Below are 21,769 nucleotides of genomic sequence, written 5' to 3'. Positions count from 1 at the left end.
AAGACAAAATTTTTAAATATAAGGGTTAATTCTGACAAAACAATTCAATTTTTGACATAAAAATATTCTTAAGGAGAATTCACTCTATAACAAAAGGGAAAATATATTTCATATCTAGAACAGTATATACTGCTTGTAAAATTTCAACCTTTATCTTGGCAGCTATCTTGAAAAGCCAAGTAAATAAATGTAAATCTCTTCTAAAAAGAGGCTTTCACCATGCTTTAGTTATAGTATGACAAACTGAAAAAAATTATCAGATATCAAGTTACCTCTATCTGTGTTAAGTGGCATGGATACTTTTGAAGTTATTTATATTTGCCTTTGCAATCTGTCTCTTCCAATTTTTATCTTTCCTTATCTGAATCTTTATGATCTGATCTCAATATTCTATTCAATACAACAGAATTTAGGTACTCATAAATGAAAACAAAAAGGTTCTACCTGCTATATCTGCAGATCTGCCTAATAAGAAAACCCTCTATTACAAAATCTTCAATTATGAAATTATTTTGAAATGTGAAATAATATTAGATTGGAGAGTAAGTCTACATTGATAAATGAAGTCAGCGTCTTTTCTTTAAACAGTGCCTAGCATAGTGACTGGTAAGTAGGTGAAAAAATATTTATTCAATGAAATAGTGATTTTTCTAATTTGTTTTAAATCACTCCACTTAGAAAATCAAAACTCTGAAAGACAGAAAAATCTATAGAACACTTATGAAACAAGTTCATTACTGAACAACATACAGAGCAAAGTTTATATTCTATAGTTTTGGATTAATCAGATCACAAATTAAATTTCTTGGCTTTCCCTACTTAAAATCAACCCCCGGAATCTTCAGTAAATAGAATAACAAAAAACAGGAACTTGAGAAAAATCATTCATTATGCTTAAAGAAACAAGTGTCAAGTTTCTGTCATGGTTCAGCGTAAATGAATCTGACTGGTATCCATGAGGATGCAGATTCGATCCCTGGCCTCAATCAATGGGTTAGAGATCCCATGCTGCCATAAGCTGCAGCTTGGATCTGGCATTGCTGTGGCTGTGGAATAGGCCGGTGGCTACAGCTCCGATTCAACCCCTAGTCTGGGAATGTCCATATGCCGCCTTAAAAACACACAAAAAAAGAAAAAGAAACAAGTGTCACTTTTGGTGGTGACCAATCTTCCCTGTTTTCTTGTATGTCTGTCTTCCCCAGACAGGGAAATAACAAGCACAACTGGGAAGCATGAGTGACTAAGTATAGATGGAATCTGAATCACCACATTTGGGGAACTAAGAATTTTTTTTTTAATTCGATACCTGGCATTTTTATTTGAAAATCAAATCATCCACTGGCTTATGTTGGACAAATCAGTCAATCAATAAATCAAGTATTTACGAAGTTCTCTTGCATTTATTTTTATTTATTTATTTTTTTGTCTTTTGCCTTTTCTAGGGTTGCTTCCCACGGCACATGGAGATTCCAAGGATAATTGGAGCTGTAGCCATCGGCCTACACCAGAGCCACAGCAATGCCAGATCCGAGTCACATCTGCAACCTACACCACAGCTCACGGCAACACTGGAACCTTAACCAACTGAGCAAGGCCAGGGATCGAACCCGCAATCTCATGGTTCCTAGTCAGATTCATTAACAACTGCGCCACAACAGAAACTCCCTCTTACTTTCAAAACGTTAATATTTATTATTTTAAAGTAACACATGTTCATAGTTTTCTGTTCTTTTGGGTTTTTTTTTTTTTTACTAGTTCTTCCATTTATTGACAGCTTGTATTCAAAATTTAAGATTTATATATACATATAAAGAGCTTTGCTCCTTTTTTAATTCAATTTTTATTTTATATTGGAGTATAGCTGATTTACAATATTGAGTTAGTTTCAGGTGTATAGCAAAGTTATTCAGTATATCCATCCTTTTTCAGGTTCTTTTCCCATATAGGTTATTATGGGAATATTGAGTAGACTTCTCTGTGCTATACAGAAGGTGCTTGAGAATGTTTTAAATAAAAACATAGTTAATATTTACTACATAAAATATCAAAATAATTGGAGTTATCATTGTACTCTCCTATTTGTATACACAGAATTAGGTACATTTTCAAAAGGCCAGCTAACGTGATAATATTTCAATGAATTTTTTCACTATCACAATGAATCAAGATTGTGTTCAGCAGGTTAGAATTAAGAAGAAATTCATAATGTTTTATGAGAATAAAGCAAGGAATCATTACTTGGATAATTATTTTCGGTTTTTATCTACCTCTCATGACATTTTATAAAGTCTTTTCTTAAGCACAAACAGATCCTAGCTATTTTAAATGTAAAGACACAAATGAAATAATTTATAAGCAGCTTTCATGAAAGCTGTATTAAATTTTTGAATTAATAGTCTGCTCTTATAGCAGCAAAATCAACTCAGAGTTTTCCTTAGTGTGTAGTCAAAAACTACAAGACGGAGAGCTAGCAACCAAAAGAATTAGATAATCAACCAACGCCAAATCAATCAAGCACATATTAACAAGTATAAAGCACTAGTTATTAAGAAAGACGACTTCAGGAGTTCCCATCGTGGCGCAGGGGAAACAAATCCAACTGGGAACCATGAGGTTGCAGGTTCAGTCCCTGGCCTCACTCATGGGTTGGGGATCAGGAGTTGCCATTAGCTGTGGTGTAGGTCGCAGATGCACCTTGGATCTGGTGTTGCTATGGCTGTGGTGTAGATCGGAAGCTGTAACTCTGATGTGCCCCTTAGCCTGAGAACCTCCCTATGCCACGGGTGCAGCCCTAAAAAGACAAAAGACAAAAAATAAATAAGAATAAAATACACATAAAAGTACAAAGAAGAAAATTAATTCACCCATAATCCCATCACCCACAGATCTAGTACTATACTACTATTTTCTTCTAGGATATAAACAAGCAAGTTTTTTCACCCACTTAATCATCATGATATTAAAACATCTTTTTAAATTGAAACAGAATAAGTAAAGCAAAGGGTAGCATAGAAATTATGTATTTTTATTGCTAAATAGTGAAAATAGACAATGTCTAACCAAAAAATCTACTTCAATCAATAAAATATACCTTTCCTAATGTCATGAAGCTTATTTTCCCAGAACATATTCATTAGAGTAAAATTTTGAGCTATTGGAGTTCCCATTGTGGCACAGTGGAAACGAATCCAACTAGGAACCATGAGGTTTTGGGTTCGATCCCGGGCTTCACTCAGTGGGTTAAGGATCCGGCATTGCTGTGAGCTGGGGTGTAGGTTGCAGACACGGCTCGGATCTGGCGTTGCTGCGGCTGTGGCTGTGGCTGTGGCTCTGGCATAGGGCGGAGGCTACAGCTCTGACTGGACCCCAGCCTGGGAACCTCCATATGCCACAGGTGCGGCCCTCAAAAAGACAAAAAAAGACAAAAATTTGAACATTAATCTATCATCATACTACATACCTTGAAGAATTTCTCTAATAATTATGAGAGGTTTGAGCTAAATATCAACCTCTCTTTTCCAGTCACTGGTATGGCCTATGGCATTCATTTCAACCATAGCTGGCAAAGATTAGGGACATCATTTTCCTACAAGCTAAATATATAGATATGGTAGAAAAATAATAACACCAATATACTTTAGTGACAAATGTTAATCTATAATTACTATGTAATATATTCAAAGAGGAATCGAAATCTGCAAGAAGAGTTAAGTTTATAACAATGAAATCCAGAAGATGAACACATTCCAAGGGGCCTAACATAAAGAAAATTCTGGAAAAGGGCATATTATTTATATTCAGCCAGTATGTTTCACACTTGATACTGTTAACAAGACAGGATTGCCCTACCAAAAGTCTGCTACATACAGTATATCCAGCAGAGAAATATTAGGCACTGTGAGAAGAAAAGATCATCTATCCAAATTTAATACACTCTAGGCGAAAATATAATTTGAAACCCTCAACCTTCTGTTTCTAAATTCACAGTCATAAAGCAAGGCTGCTATTAAACTCATTTGGCCAAAAGACATGCAAAACTTCTTCACTGAAAACTACAAAGCATTGGAGTTCCCGTCGTGGTGCAGCAGAAATGAATCCAACTAGGAACCATGCAGTTGCAGGTTTAATCCCTGGCCTTGCTCAGTGGGTTAAGGATCTGGAGTTGCCATGAGCTGTGGTGTAGGTCACAGACACAGCTCAGATCTGGCGTTGCTGGGGCTCTGGTGTAGGCTGGCAGCTACAGCTCCAATTAGACCTTTAGCCTGGGAACCTCCATATGCCACGGGCACGGCCCCAAAAAGACAAAAAAAAAAAACACACACACACACACACACCTAGAAAGCATTGATAAGAGAAATTAAAGGAGGACTAAATATTGTTAAGGTATCAATTTTCCGCCAAATAGATCCAACATCCCCATGATAATCACAAAAGGTTTTTCTGAGGAAATTGATAAGCTAACTCTAAAATATATGACAATGTAAAGATTTTAGAATATCCAAAGCAGACCTGTAAATGAAGAACACAGTTGGAGGCCTTACAGTAAGCAACTTCAATACTTATTACACAGTGTTTCTGGCAAATAAATCAATGGAACAGAACAAATCCGTATTTCTACAGTTACTTGATTTTCAACAAAGGTACCAAAACAATGTACAGAACAGGTGAAGTCTATTCAGCAAATGGTGCTAAAATAACTAGTTATCCATATAGGTTAAGAAAAATGAACCTCAACATCTACCTCACACCATAGTCAAATATTAATGAATAATAGATCATGGACCTAAACAAAAAAGCTCAAACTACATAATTTTTTAAAGAAAAAATATAAGTATCTTCATAAATTAAGGGTAGGCAAAAGTTTTTTAGATGATCAAAGAAAACAATAACCATAAAGACAAAAACTGAAAAATTAGACCTCATAAAAACGTAAGACTTGCTTATCAAAAGACATTGAGAAAAAAAAGGTAAGCCTGGGACTGGAGGGAAAAAAACTGGTAAAACAGACATCTGAAATAGACTGGTATCCAGAATATATAAGGAATTCCAACAACTCACAAATAAAAAGACAAAAAAAACCTGATTTTTTCATTGGCAAAAGATTTTAAAAAGACTCATCACCAAAGAAAATACACATGGCCAATAAGCAAATGAAAAAGTGCTCAACATCATTAGTCATCATGGCAATGCAAATTAAACAAAAGATACCACATTACACATCCACCAAAATATCTAAAATTAGCACAAGACCAACAAACACCAAATGGTAATGATATTGAGCAACCAGAACTCCCATATATTGCTCATAGAAATGTAAACGTACTATTTCAGTAGAAATTCTATTAGTGCCTTATAGAATCAAACATACTGTTACCCTATTGACTCAGGAGCAAAACTACTCCTGAGTAATTATCCTTAAGGAATAAAAACATATTCAAATAAGACTTATACAAAAATATTAGTAGCAACTTTATTCATAGTAGTCAAATGAATCAGCCTAGACTTCCACCAATAAGAGATCAGATAAACCATGCAATGTTAATCAGTAATAAAAAATAAATTAACTAATACGTGCAACAATAGGAAAACCCAAAAAATATACTGAGTGAAAGAAGTATTATATAGAACAGAATACACATATGATTCCATTAATAAAAAATTCCAGAACAGGAAAAACTTAATCTATACTAAAAATAATAATAATGGTTATCTTTGGGAAGAAAAGAGAAGAGAGTAACTACAAAGAGGCATACACAAGAGAATTTTATGGAGTGTTGGTAATGTTCTCTATCTTGATAGAGGACTGGGTTACAAATATACACGCATTTGTCAACACTTAGCAAATGTACACTTAAGATCTGTGCATTTTACCAGGTGGAAACTTTACATGTAAAGACAAAAGACCCTACGATACTGAATTCTAGTTGATGGTTTGCATGTTGATATATTTGTGGGGAAAACATAAATGTCTGCAGTTTATTTGTGAAATGCATTCAAAAAGCAGCTGATAGGAGTTCTCTTGTGGTCCAGTGGGTTAATGATCTGGTCTTGTCACTGCAGTGGCTGGGGTCACTCCTGTGGTGTGAGTTTGACCCCTAGCCAGGGAATTTCACATGCCCCAGGCAAGGCCAGGAAAAAAAAAAGGTGGGGGGAGGGACAGATGAAGTAATAGACAAAAGAATGGATAGCTGAAAAAGCAAGTAGAATAAAATATTATTGATAGGGAGTTCCCATCATGGCTCAGCAGTTAATGAACCTGACCAGCATCTATGAGTGTTTGATCCCTGGCCTCACTGAGTGGGTTAAGGATCCGGCACCACCGGGAGCTATGGTGTAGGTCCCAGAAGTAGCTCTGATCCAGCGTTGCTATGGCGGTGGCTGTGGTGTAGGTAAGCAGCTGTAGCTCTGATGTGACTCCTGGCCTGGGAACCTCCATATGCTGCGGGTGTGGACCTAAAAAGACAAAAAGGAAAAAAAATATATTAATGATAAAATCTAAGGAAAAATACCAGTCTATCCATGAGGGTGAATGATAGACAGCTAAAGAAACTGTAAATGAATTAATATATTAATATGAGTTATATATTAAATAACATAAAATATTCCTATTATTGCCATTTTCTGGTATTTCTAATATTGGTCATAGTCTACAAAGACCCAAAGGAACTTCTTGGTTGACTAATTACCAAATTCCCAAACCAAAAAAGCTGTTACCAGATTTATAAATAACCAGCAACCAACCAAAGTTAATAGTAACAATCACCTACCCTCACTGACTATACTTGGAAATAAAGAAACTACATAAGATTTCTTGATAATAAATTTGAGAAACTACTATGGAGATTATAATCAAATGCAAACATAACAAATATAAAAATAATGATGAAAGGCAAGCATAACAATGGGATATTATCAACTGAAAGAACTCTTTAAAAAATCCTTTCTCTACACATTAAGCTTACCATTTTATGATTAACACTTGTTACAACTCTTCAGTAGGAGAGAAGAAAGAAAATTTGGAAAAGATTCAGGACAGTTTTTTTTAAAGCAGTTTAAAAGTACTCAGAAAAATCATTACTTAATCTTGAGGAGAAAATTATAGTCCTGAAGCACTCAATTTACCAAAAAAAGTTATTCTCCATACAAATGAATACAAATGAAGATTATATTAAACCACCAGGGACTAGAGTTAGATGTTAAAATATTTTTAACGTAAGAGAGGGTCAAACATTACAGAAACTCCCAAGAAGTTTGTAAAATTCAACAATGTACTTATTAATAGTATAGAACCTTAACTATTATCAAGAGTAAGTGTGATCTAACCTAAAGATATAGTTAGCCTCAAATTTCTCATATCTTTAATTATACAGTATTATTTGACAATAGATATTTGCGTAATAAGGTTATCAGAACATCTTACTACATGATAGAGAAAAAAAGTAGACTACTAGAAAATAGAGTCATATAGTTTCTTTCAGCTTCCCTCTTTGGACAATCCTATGATAGTGAAAAGCAAGAAATATTTTTTTTTTAACTCCCAAATATGCAATTTTTAACTAAGAACTTCTCAGTTCCCTGTGAAGTAGTAATCTTTTCAGATACTACCACAGGGCAGAAAAATAGCAAGGCAGATATCCCACAGTTATTTTATCCAAAAGATAGACCCCTAAGAACATTACAATTTTTTAAAAGAACAACATTTATTTACATTTAAAACTTTATATTTAAAGTGTTTTTACCCTGTACTAAACAAAGTTAGGCATTTATTTTTTCATAAGGCAACAAAAGAAAATCATATTTCTCCATCTTAAGCAGAGGATGGAAGTCAACTGAGCAAAAGCCAAAATTAAGTTACAATTTAACATTTTATCTGGCGAAAGAAAATGAAATGACCCATTTCCCAATATGCCCTTAGCCTAGATGATGGAATACAATACTACATGTTTTAATGTGCACTGAGGAACAATTATTTCCTGTGTTAGCCTTCTGTAGTATAAATTATACTAACCCTACTAGGATTAAGATCATTATATTGACTACAGCTTTATATGTATACTTTATAGAATTTAAAAAATCAGATTGTTTAATCCACTCCATAGAGTAAATTTTGTTCAGCCTAGGGTTTAATGCACTTACAGTTCCTTATGTTTGTCTTCAGCCAAGATTTGGTCATTTGGTTTAAGAGAATACCTGTAACACAGAAACAAAAATATGCTGGTCATATAAACCTATAATTATGTTATGTTTGACTGTAGTATCAACATAGTCAGCCCCTATCCAACAAGACTACTACACTGTTAACAGGTCTCTATCTTAATTGATAAAACATTTTAAAAATGGCGTTCTTTGATGCTCTTTTAGTCGCTTTTACAAACACCACCTCAAGAACTAAAGGGAGATCAACTTGATCATGCTTTGAAAATATGAGGTAACTTCAATATTCTTCCTCAGTGAATCATCTGTAATACTATTCATCCAGCAGTTCAAAATTCAAGAAACTACTACAATGTTAAGTATCTAATAGTTCACAAAACAATATGCATTTATTCTTTTGTTAAATATATAGTAAACACCTACTGTGTATTAGACTATGTACAAAATAGTGTGACAGAGGAGGAAAAACACGTTTTGGAGTTCTTGTCTAAACCATTTACTAGCTTAATGACCACAGGCAATTCTCTCACCTCTTTAGGTCTAAATTTCTCTGGCTATAAAATAGAGGCTACCATATGTATCAGAACAGGGATTTTCGAACATCATATATTTATGATATATTTAGGAGTACATAGAAATAGATAAACAACAATGGACAAGTATTCAATTTCCACTTGTCCTCATCCATTTCCTAAAACTAATCTGCCTGACAACAGATCAGAGGTCCAAGTGGAGAGGTCATCTAAATTCTCCTTTCTTGTCTCCACTTCCACAAGTGCCTTTACTCACTTTATAAAAAGAATGGCATACCTCTCATCCATCCTGAATGAACTGTACTGCACTACCTTGCAGTATAAATAAGGAATGATTCATAATATTTTGCCTGCAAAGCCTTCTTAAAGTGCTACAAACTATTTTAACGCATAAAACAGTGTGCAGTATTTCCTGTTTTATAGATTATTACTGTAAAGAACAAATCCAGAAAGTAAAAATGGGAAAGTACACTGTTTCCTTGTGGCACAGTGGGCTAAGGATCTGGCACTGTCACTGCAGAGGCTTACTTAGGTCATGGCTATGGTGCCAAGTTTGATCCCTGGCCTGGGAATTGCTACATGCCATAGGAGCAGCCAAAAAAAGCATGGGGGCGGGTAGGAATTGTGAGAGGATATTCTATCATAAGATATATTATGGAATGGTTCAGAGGTTGGTTACAATTTCATTTATTTTTTTACATAACATTTTTTTGGCTGCATTCACAGCATGCAGAAGTTCCAGGGCCAGGGATTGAACCTGAGCCATAGCAGTGACAACAATGGATCTTTAACCCACTGAGCCACCAGAGAACTCCTTTTTAATTTTTTTTCCAATTGTATTTTAAAAATTCATCATTTCTAACCATGTTCATCATCAAAGAATATGCTACTTTCCAGGGAGAGCCCTATGAAGCAAAGCTAAGAGAATTTCTAAAAAAGAGTAAGAAAGACAGTGTCAATTTATTTTTTCCAGGCAATACACTTAAAACAAAGCTCCTTGCTGTCTACTTATCCACCAAGGATTAAATATCAAAGACGGCTATCACAGGAACACAAATCAAATCATTTATCTGATTTGAAAAAGGAAGCTAGACTTCTTTCATGAATGTAAATCTGATTGATTTGGCAATAAAAGAAAACTTTTGCCAATAAGATTCCAAGGCAGACAATGGCTTTAAACTGAATAAATAAATGGCTTTGGGTAAAACATGTTTAAGGCACTTGATAAGAATACTTTTCAAAAAATATCCTTTTGGAGTTCCCATCGTGGCACAATGGTTAACGAATCTGACTAGGAACCATGAGATTGCAGGTTCGATCCCTGCCCTTGCTCAATGGGTTAACGATCCGGCCTTGCCGTGAGCTGTGGTGTAGGTCGCAGACAAGGCTCGGATCTGGCGTTGCTGTGGCTCTGGCGTAGGCCGGTGGCTACAGCTCCAATTAGACCCCTAACCTGGGAACCTCCATATGCCGGGAGCAGCCCTAGAAAAGGCAAAAAGACAAAAAAAAAAAAAAAAATCCTTTTGACATTGGTATACTGAAACTAACAATATTTAGCTTTTCTCAGCACTGCCTGAAATGTTCAGGTAAACACATGCCTATAAGTAAAACACCAATAAATACAATTACTAGTTATTTAAGAAGAGTTAATATAACCTTTTTTGGTACACTTCCCAGAATCACATGTCTCTAAAGACTAGCAAGCCTGGTGATCTCTATTCTTTGCTTCCAACAAAATTGAAGAAGGATCTAATCAAACTATCAGCTGACAGATAAAATAATTTTTGCAAATAAATCATTTGATAGTAGAGTTCAAATAACTGACAACTGCTGAAACAAAATTCTGTCCACTACCATTCAGTTAATTATGTGAACAGAACTGCTCAGCACTTACACCTCTAAAAGAAAAAAGGGGGAATAAAACTGATGCTGAACATTGTCTCATTGCAGCAATTATTTATCCACAAAAGGCTGAATTAATTGAAAAAAAAATCAGCTTCCCCCATCTCATTAACAGATGCATTTCCAATAAATTCATTTTCTTCTGTTTAATAATAATTTAACAACATTTTTTTTCTTTTCTTCTTATGGCCGCACCTTCAACAAATCTAAGTTCCTGACATAGAGGTCAAATTGGAGCTGCAGCTGAGGCCTATGCCACGGCCACAGCCACATTGGATCAGAGCCACATATGTGACCTATGCAGCAGCTTGGAGCAACCCTGATCCTTAACCCACTGAGTGAGCCCAGGGATCAAACCCAAATCCTCACAGAGTGGACTCTTAACCCACTGAACCACAAGGGGAACTCCTGACTTAACAATATTTTAATAAAGTTAAGAAACTGTTCTGCCTCAGAGTTTTCAAGCTTTTTCAGCAATTTTCTTTGGCCAGCCAGAGGAAGTAGCTGCTGGTATTACTAGGAAGCTGGAGAAACAGGAGAAGAAACCCTTGATGAAGAAAAAGAAACAGCTGGCTGCAACTGTCCTGGCATCTTCAGAACACAGCAGTAATACTCAAAGGAAGGTGAAGAGACAAGTGAAATCCTAAAAAGAAGAAAAAGCAAAAGCTCCAGGAGGTTCCTCGGGAGAATGGAATGGAAGACCCATCTGTCTCCTTCTCCAAACCCAAGAAAAATAAGTCTTTTTTTTTCCAGGAGTTCCTGTCATGGCTCAGCAGGTTACAAACCCAACCAGTATCCATGAGGGTGCGGGTTCAATCCCTCGCCTTGCTCAGCGTGTTAAGGAACCTGCACTGCCATGAGTTGTGGTGTAGGTCACAGACATGGCTCATATTCCATGTTGCTGTAGCTGTGGTGTAGGCTGGCAGCTACAGCTCTGATTTGACCCTAGCCTAGGAACTTCGATATGCAGCAGGTTCAGCCCTAAAAAGCAAAAAAAGAAGTCTTTTTCCAAGGAGGAGCCACTCAGCAGTGGACCTGAAGAGGGAAGAGGTTGCTAACAGCAATAGTGGCTTCAAGGAAAAAAAAAACTCAAAAAAGCTACTCCACGAAGATTAAAATAGACATTTTCCTTGTGAGACATTCCATCCTTAGCAAAGATACTTCCCAACTCGTCCCCATATGCCAATAAAAATAAAAACAAACAAAAATGTTTTAATACGTTTATGTTGTTTCACTAATTACATGCTAAGTACAATTTAATAACTAGCAAATTTTTTAATCTTGACTTCATACATGTATTTGTTGTAGAGACATATAAGATGATCAATATACAAGAAAGTTTTGATGCATAAAAATATACTGCCTTCATAATGTACTCATAACATATTACATGCAAAACATAGTTCATACATAAAAATATATCACATAAGGATAAAATCTGATGGCAAAAGTGTAATAGAGATACAAATTTAAATAGAGAAAGGAATGTTCAATTTTTTTAATGTTAAAGAAGATCCTGTCTGTGTCTTTTTGTAAATGGATAGTGTCAGGTATCAAACAAACCACTATGGTATTTATAGAGTCCACTAAAAGTTATTTATCAGTTTTATTTCACATTAGAACATAAAAATCATAAATATTACCATATTAATGAGTGAAGAAGTACTTGTTTATCAAAACATTTTTATTGAAGTTAAAAAGTTTGAAAGCAAAAAAAAAAGTCTGAAACCAGTGAATTGAATAATAACGTATTAGCACAGTGCTTGATACATATAAAACAGGAACTCAATGAATCAACTTTCCTTCTTTCTCTAGCTGGCTAGTAATACAGAAATAACAAACATTTCTTGCTCTTAAGGACCTCACAATTCATTAGACTACTGACAGTGCAATAAATATTACAATAAAGTACAACATATAATGTACATATGAAAGAGGGAGTAATAAGTCTCCTCCCTAAAAAAAAAAAAAAAGAAAAAGAAAAAGATATTTTATCTATTACCCAACTTTCTCTTCCTTTCCTATGTCATCTCTTTGCTCCTCCATAAACAACCTTCCCTTTTAAAGTCGCAGGACAAGAATTTGAAGGGGACAGTGAAGGTGGCTCATAGAAAAGATCCACAGCATAGGCAAGAAGCATGCAAAGACAGCCTAAGTTTGAAAAAAAATCACCCAAAAGGAAATTTTACTCTCCACATTCACAGAGTACATCTTCAGGTGCTCAACAATAAACTTAAAAGATCCACCTTGAACTATTCTCCAGGTAAATCAGTTCTCAAATCCCAAACTTCAAAATGTTCAACCTTTCCACAGCATTTCTTTCTCTGATCTGATTTCTCCTACCAGGCAACTTTCCAACAGATCTCAATAACCTTTATTTTTCTTCATCTTTGCTGGTTTTTATCAATTTGTCTTCTTATCTCTTCCCTGACTTGCACACCCTTCTTTAGAACCTGGCCACAAGCCAGCTGTTTCATATACAGGTTCACTTGTGTCATATTTTAGATCCCACATATAAGTGATGTCATATGGATTGTCTTTCTTTCTGACTTACCTCACTTATGATAATCTCTAGTTGCATCCATGTTGCTGTAGATGGCATTATTTCGTTCTTTTTTTCTTTCTTTTTTTTTCTATCTTGTATGGCTGAGTAGTATTCCTTTGTGCACATGCGTGTTTATGCACGCACATGTGCGAGCGCGTGCGCACACGCGCACAGACACACACACCTTCCGTATCCATTCAACTGTCCATGGACATTTAGGTTGTTTGCATGTCTTGGCTAATGTGAATTGTGCTGTTATAATCATAGGGCTGCATGCATCTTTTTGAATTACAGTGTAGTCTGGATACATGCTTAGCAGTGGGATTGCTGGATCACATGGTAACTCTAGACAATAGGTAAATAAAAACTGGCATTGCAGATCATTGGGTAAAAGCTGCACTATTCACATTATAGCAATAAAACAATTGATTATTTGTGAGGAAAACTTTTTAAAAACTGGATCCCTGCCTCACACACAAAATCAATTCAGGATCAATTAAATACATAAAGCAGAATGTTGTAACTTGTAGAAGAAAATATTGCAAAGTAGCTATACAAAGATTTAACTACAAAGAAAACTCCATCTCTGGATGGAGTTCCCGTCGTGGCGCAGTGGTTAACGAATCCGACTAGGAACCACGAGGTTGCAGGTTTGATCCCCGGCCTTGCTTAGTGGATTAAGGATCCGGCATTGCCGTGAGCTGTGGTGAAGGTCACAGATGTGGCTCGGATCCCGAGTTTCTGTGGCTCTGGCATGGGCCAGTGGCTACAGCTCCGATTCGACCCCTAGCCTGGGAACCTCCATATGCCCTGAGAGCAGCCCAAGAAATGGCAAAAAGACAAAAAAAAAAAAAAAAAAAAAGTCAGAGCGTTTCACGATTAGTTGTAAACACTGCAATGACAGCTTTTAACCTTATATATGGGTTCTCACTTGACACTCCAAATATCATTTCACCTTCAAATTTAATATACACTCATTTATCAAAGTAAGACAGCTTATATATAATTCAACTGTAAATTTCTGGCAGCGCATAATCATCATTGAAATGTATAAACTATTATTATTTTCCATATTTTTGGAGTAAACTTTAAGTAATATCTTTCAATGCATGCTGACATTAATCAAGATTTATACAAGGGTGATATCATTATATTATTAAGGATTTACATCTGCGAGTTCACTTCCTGAACTACTCTAGCTTCCCTTCTAAAAACTGAATATTTTCATTTCTAATGATGATTGTTATTTCCCAATTACTATTTCATTAATTCTCTCATTCCTCTTACTCTTTAGGACTTATCTGGTGCCAGGAAAAATTAAGGCAAATCCCTTACATATTCCATCCCCTGTTTTCCACCCCAATTAATACATTCTTTTTCCTTTACTCTCCATAATTACACCATTACTCATCTGGAAGTATTTATATGTTCCATATTTCCTTTCCCCCCACCCCAACACCCACTGTGGCTCTTCAATATGCTGGAAAAGATTACTTTCAATAGACTACTTTCTGCCTCAAGTTTTCCTGCTTATTTTCAGTTGCTATATTTGGGAAAATTGGATACATCAAAACTAACCAAATTCTGCCTTTCTTTTAATTAGATAAAGATCCTTTTTCTTATTCAAGGGAAAATCTTGCTTTACAATCTTCAAATAAACAACAGGATGCTCTAGAATAAATTTAATTTTGGAATATCAAATAATTATCTATTTGATATTTCTGAATCATTACAACGACTGCTCTATTCTGGAAACAGGTCAATCACAGGCAACATACCATCCTTCCAAACACAAAAAGTGCATTGTTTTGAAAACTGAGTCAAGAAAAGGATTGTTGAGCCTTTCAATCTCTGAAAAGAAATTATTAATCTATTCTAATGCACTAATTAAAACTGAATGTTAACAATTTTTAGTGAAAATAAACACATTTTCCTCACCTATAATTATAATTGAAGGAAAATAGAATTCATTAAGTTTATAAAGCTTTATGTATCTACTTGATTTGCATTAAAAAATCTGGATAGATAACTGAATTTTTCACTTTCAAATTAATTCTTCCCCTATGAGACAGTACAAAATAAAGAATAAAATTTGACAAAACAAACAGGTATTGGGAGTTCCCACTGTGGCTCAATGGTAAGGAACGCAACTAGTGTCTATGAGGATGGGGATTCAATCCTTGGCCTTGCTCAATGGGTTAAGGATCAGGTGTTGTCATGAGCTGCAGTGTAGGCTGCAGATACAGCTCTGATCTGGTGTGGCTGTGGCTGTGGCTGTGGCTGTGGTGTAGGCTGGCAGTGGCTACAACTCCAGTTCAACCTCTCTCCTGGGAACTTCCATATGCCCCAAGTATGGTCCTAAAAAGACCAAAAAACAAAAAACAAACAAACAAAAAAACACTATTTCAAATCCCTGCACAATATACATTTTTCGATCATAAACAAATTTCTTAGCTCTAAGTTATTCTTTGAGGATAATTAGATAAAGTTGTCATGAGGACTAAACTAATACCATAAAGGACTAAACTAATACCTCATAAAGTTGTCATGAGGACTAAACTAATACCATATATACCACACCTAATACATGCTGAATAAATGCTACTGTTATCAGATAATAACTGTAAGAAATTATTATTCTCTTATTTTTCTCCTTACTCTTCAAAGTTTTACAGATGGGAGTTCCCGTGTGGCGCAGCGGAAACAAACCTGACTGGGAACCATGAGGTTGCAGGTTCGATCCCTGGCCTCACTCAGTGGGTTAAGGATCTGGCATTGCCATGAGCTGTGGTAAAGGTCACAGACGCAGTTCAGATCCTGCATTGCTGTGGTTGTGGCTGTGGCCTAGGCCAGCAGCTATAGCTCTGATGTGACTCCTAGCCTGGGCCTCCATATGCCGTGGGTGTGGCCCTAAAAAGCAAAATAAATAAATAAATAAAAATAAATTTTTTTAAAAAGTTTTACAGATGGATTCTCCATGTCCCTTCTTTAGATTCAACATTTGTACTAGTCCAATGTGCAAAGATCATTAGAATGATTCTCGTTCTTAAAAAAAAACGGAAACAAAAAAACACTGCTCTAATGTTCCCTTTTGGTACAGCAACTTAAGAAACCACCATTGCCATGCAGCAGCTTGAGTCACTACTGTGGTATAGGTTTGATCTTTAGCCCTAGAACTTCCACATGCCATTGTGGACATAGTCAAAAAAAAAAAAAAAAAAAAACAACACTGCTCTGTAATGCCTGACAAACAACATGCAAAAAATATATCTTCACAAAAATATACATGAAAAAAGTATCAATTCCCTCAATAACACTGAACACTTAAAATTCCATTTTAAAAAAGACTTTTCATAAAAAAAAAATTTTCAGACACGATTTACCAAGTTCCTAACATGTATCCAGCACTATGCTAAGACTCATGCAACAAAAAGCATAGTGCAGTTCTTTGGCACTGAGAGCTTACTGTACATAGAAAAGATTCACTAAGTTATTTTTCTTAATTGCCTCTCACCCCAGTAATGTTTATAAATGCTACTTGCAAGGCTTATGTTATAGATATTTAATTATAAACCTCGTACAAAAAAGATTATTGAGTTTTCTCTGAAGTAAGAGATTAGAAATCAGAAGAGAAAGTAAATGAGAGTCAAGAAAGTCAAAGGAAATTGTAAAGAGAAAAACCTCTCTTTTATTGAAACCCTACTTGTTTAGGAAATCCTGGAGTTCCCATCATAGCTCAGCAGTAACGAACCCAACTAGTATCCATGAGGACGTGGGTTCAATCCCTGGCCTCACTCAGTGGGTTAAGGATCCAGCATTGCCATGAGCTGTGGTGTAGATCACAGATATGGCTCGGACCCCGCATTGCTATGGCTGTGGTGTAGTGGAGAATAGCAGCTACAGCTCTGATTGGACCCCTAGCCTGGGGAACTTTCATATGCCAAAGGTGCGGCCCTAAAAAGACCAAAAAAAAGAAAGAAAGAAATCCTAAATTAAGATCATGACATAAATTATACAAATTGTTAAATACTTAAAAGATGAAGCCAGCAATCAGCAAAACACCTGAACTAAAGGAAAGAAAATCATTTTTATTTATTTATCTATTGCTCTGACATAGAAACCAGATTTACTCATTTTGAATCTCCAAAAGCTGTCATGTAGTTATTAATACTTAGTCTGTACAACAGGTTTAAACTACCAGTAATTTAAGAATCTAGTTAAGAAATAAAGGTAGTTAGTGTGGGCCGGTAGAAAAGGAAACAAATAAGGTCAGGAATTCAGATTCTATCTCACACTAGCAACATTAACTGTAATCAAGGGCAAAACATTTAACTTCACTAAACCTATTCCTCTGCTGTAAATGAATAAAGAGGATTAACTTATCTCTCAAAACTTCTGAGTCTGTAATTACATATTTCCTGCTATAATACATATAACAATAGTAAAATACACACACATACTCACACCCCTTAAATATGGCAGAAAGATTATCCAATCTTCCTTCTAAGACTCTGTTAAAACAATAATAAAGGCACCAAAAAAAGGGCAACATCTAGAGGATCAAAAAGAAGACCAAGGTAAGCATTAATGATCAAACTCTTCTAGAAATTTTCAGAAAAAGGAAAGCAGATGGGGAACTCAGTAGCACTAAAGAAACTAAAATTTCAATTGCTGGAGTTCTCTTCTGACACAGTGGGTTAAGGATCCAGCACTGTCACTGCAGCAGCTCAGGTCACTACTTGGCTTGGGTTCGATCCCTGGCCTGGGAACTTCTACATGCCGTAGATGTGGCCAAAAAATAAAAAATAATAATAATAAAAAATAAAATAAAATCTCAATTACAAATGAAAGAGACTACTGATAAGCAAGCCTAGTCCACCTGCAGAAGCCTTAAATCTCAGAAGATACAATAAGGACATGGAGCCGCAAGTAGGGGAATGGACTACTATCTTACCATCACAACTTACAATTCCTAAAATAAATCAGAGATAAACGAGAGGTTTATTACCTCGAGAAAACAAAGAGAAGCATCTCTGAACTAAGGAACAACAGGCAAACCAAGAGACATAGGGAGGAACAGGTGAAACTGCCTAGTTAATGATGGTAACTCAAGCCCCCGTTCCCTGGCCAACTCAATGAATAAAGCAGCTAGGCTTACACCATCAGAAAGGAAAATGGAAGATTTTTCTATAAAGAAAATGAATGGACTCTTACAAATAGCCTTCCAGATACTAACTTTAAGAATCACACTCCACCCCCGCAACAATAGACTTTTATATAATCAAGCCACAATTAAGTCTCATGGGTCAACCAACCCAACCCATACATACCAATGTGTAACAAATCACCCACAACATGACAAGTTAAAACAACAGTCATTATCCCAGTTTCTGAGGGTCAGGAATCCAGGAGTGGCTTAGCTGAGTTTTTCTGGCTAAAGGTTTCGCATGTGGTTGCAGTCAAGCTGTCAGCCAGAGCTGCAATCATCTCATAGCTCAATGGAGAATGGATGATCCACTTCTCAACTCATTTATATGGCTACTGGCAAGTCTCAGTTCCTCACTAGCTGCAGGCCTGAGGCCTCTTATCTCTAGGCAATTGGGCCTCTCACAGGGTGTCTGAATGTCCTCAAAAGAGAGACAGAGAGTATGCTGGAAGCACAAACAAGAGAGCACCCACTATGGAAGACACAGTCTTTTAGAACCTATTCTCTGAAGCAATATACCATCCCTTCTGCCATATGCGATTGGGGCAATGTGGGAGGGAACCAACCACTCAACGGAATGCCAGGAGGATGGGACCATCAGGAGCCATCTTGGAGGCTGGCTATCACGGTCTGCCTTCTGGACCCCCAGGATCCCTGCCTCCTGTTTTTCATAAACATGTGTGGTGCTCTCCTACATTATACCAGGTTTGGCCTATATGACCAACAGCAAGAATATAGCAAAAATGATGACATGTCATTGCCAAGAACAGGTTATAAAAAAAGACTGCAGTTCTTTCAATGAACACAACTATTCTGAGTTTCATCCAATGAAGATTCCACTCCTTTTTTTTTTTTTTGCTTCTTAGGGCTGCACCCGTGGCATATGTTGATTCCCAGGCTAGGGGTCGAATCGAATTAGAGCTACAACTGCCAGCCTACACCACAGCCACAGCAACGCCAGATCTGAGCCACATCTGCAACCCACACCACAGCTTTTGACGGCAACACCAGGTCCTGAACCCACTGAGCAAGGCCAGGGATCGAACCCACAACCTCTTGGTTCCTAGTCAGATTCGTTTCCACTGTGTCACAATGGGAACTCCTTTTTTTATTTCTGACTAGTATTCCACCGCATGGGTAAACAATCTGTTTAATGACTCACCTGTTGACATTTAAGTAACTTACAGGTTTTAGCTATTAAAAACTAAGTGATCGAGGAGTTCCCGTCGTGGTGCAGTGGTTCATGAATCCAACTAGGAACCATGAGGTTGCAGCTTCGGTCCCTGCCCTTGCTCAGTGGGTTAAAGGATCCGGCGTTGCCGTGAGCTGTGGTGTAGGTTGCAGACAAGGCTCGGATCCCACGTTGCTGTGGCTCTGGCGTAGGCTCGTGGCTGCAGCTCCAATTGGACCCCTAGCCTGGGAACCTCCATATGCCGCAGGAGCGGCCCAAGAAATGGCAAAAAGACAAAAACAAAAACAAAAACAAAAACAAAAAAAAAACTAAGTGATCGTGAACATTAGTGAACATGTCTTTATATAGACATGTGCTTAACTCTCTTGGGTGAATATCTAACAATGGAATGGTTGGATCAAATAGTATATGTGTATTTAATATTTTAAACTGAAATTTAGTGCAGCATTTTAACATTCCTGTGAGAAGAAAGTTGCAATTCCTACACAATCTGGCCAAAAACTGGTACGTTCAGTTTCAAAACTTTAGACATTCTAACAAATGTGCAGTAGCTTCTACCTTTAACTTACATTTCTCTAATAAGGAAAGAGATAAGTCTCTTTTCATGTGTTTATTTGCCATCCATAAATCTCCGGTGAATGTTCAAAACTCTTGCCCATTTTTTACAGGGTTGTTTCTTTTCTAATTGAGTTCTGAGAGTTCTTTATTCTGATTGGTAGTCCTGCAGCAGACATACGCTTTGCAAAGATTTTTTTCCCAACTGTGGTTTGTCCTTTCATTCTTATAACAATATCTAACAGCAAAAATATTTCATTTTGATGAAGTCTAATTCATCAATTTCTTCTTTTATAGAACACACTTCTGTTGTTCTATATTTAAGAAACTCTGGTTTAAACCACAGTCACGAAGATTTTCTCCCATATCATCATCTAAAAGTTTTATACTTTTAGGCTTGACATTTAGTTCTATCAGATAATTTGGTATATGGTACAAAATACAGATCCAAATTCACTTTTTATTTAATTTTTATTTTATGCTGGAGTATAGTTGATTTACAATGTTGTGTTAGTTTCAAATGTACAGCAAAATGAATCAGTTATAAACATACATATGTCCATTCTTTTTAAGATTCTTTTCCCAAATAGGTTATTACAGAATACTGAGTAGAGTTCCCTGTGCTATACAGTAGGTCCTGTTGATTATTTTATATATAGTAAAGAGTATATTTTAATCCCAAACTCCTAATTTATCCCCCTGAATTCATTTTTTATGCACACTGATATCCAAATGTTCTAACACTATTTATTGAAAAGACAATCATTTCTCCACTGATTTGACTTGTACCTTTGCCAAAAATCAATTGTCCACTGATGTGTGGGTCCATTTCTGGACTTTCTAATCCACACCATCAAACTTTACATTGATATCACTATTATGATTACTATAGCTTTATAATAATTTTTTTTTTGTCTTTTTGCTATTTTTTGGGGGCCACTCCCATGGCATATGGAGGTTCCCAGGCTAGGGGTCTAATCGGAGCTGTAGCCACTGGCCTACACCAGAGCCACAGCAACGTGGGATCCGAGCCTTGTCTGCAACCTACACCACAGCTCACAGCAACGCCGGATCGTTAACCCACTGAGCAGGGGCAGGGATCGAACCCACAACCTCATGGTTCTTAGTAGGATTCGTTAACCGCTGCGCCATGACGGGAACTCCAGCTTTATAATAATTCTTGAATTCAGGTAGTACCTTTTTTATAGATTCCATCAGTTATTCTACATAAATGATCATGCCTCTAAGAAATAAAAATTGTTTACTTCTGCTTTTGAAACCTGGATGTCTTTTATTTCTTCTTGTGTGACTGTCATGAATAGACTCTCTAGGACGTCCCACTGTATACATTTGACCTTTTTTTTTTTAGGGCTGCACCCACAGCATGTGGAGGTTCCCAGGTTAGGGGTCAAATCGGAGCTGCAGCTGCCAGCCTACACCACAGCAACCTACACCACAGCCCATGGCAATGCCAGATCCTTAACCGACTGAGCAAGGCCAGGGATCAAACTCACATCCTCATGGATACCAGTCAGGTTCCTTAACTACTGAGCCACGAAGGGAACTCCTGTATACATTTTGAAATGGTGAAAGCCAACATCCTTGAATTGTTTCTGATCTTAGAGGAAAGCATGTAGACTTTTATCATTAAGAATTATGTTATTAGTAGGCTTTTCCTTAAT

General features: G+C 36.5%; 1 protein-coding gene across 3 annotated transcripts in view; it reads right to left on the bottom strand.

The window, feature by feature from the left end:
* ADK (adenosine kinase) overlaps positions 1 to 21,769 on the bottom strand; it is a 484,515-nt gene that overhangs the window by 415,890 nt on the left and 46,856 nt on the right. For all 3 annotated transcript variants that reach the window (XM_003359240.4, XM_003359241.4, XM_021072588.1), the window contains exon 3: positions 8,137 to 8,190. In XM_003359240.4, the coding sequence (XP_003359288.1) occupies positions 8,137 to 8,190 (54 nt within the window). The remainder of the gene's footprint in view (positions 1 to 8,136; positions 8,191 to 21,769) is intronic.

Source organism: Sus scrofa, chromosome 14, assembly GCF_000003025.6.
Source record: "Sus scrofa isolate TJ Tabasco breed Duroc chromosome 14, Sscrofa11.1, whole genome shotgun sequence".
In the NCBI taxonomy this organism is placed as follows: Eukaryota; Metazoa; Chordata; class Mammalia; order Artiodactyla; family Suidae; genus Sus; species Sus scrofa.
This window is presented reverse-complemented; position numbering and strand designations above follow the sequence as displayed.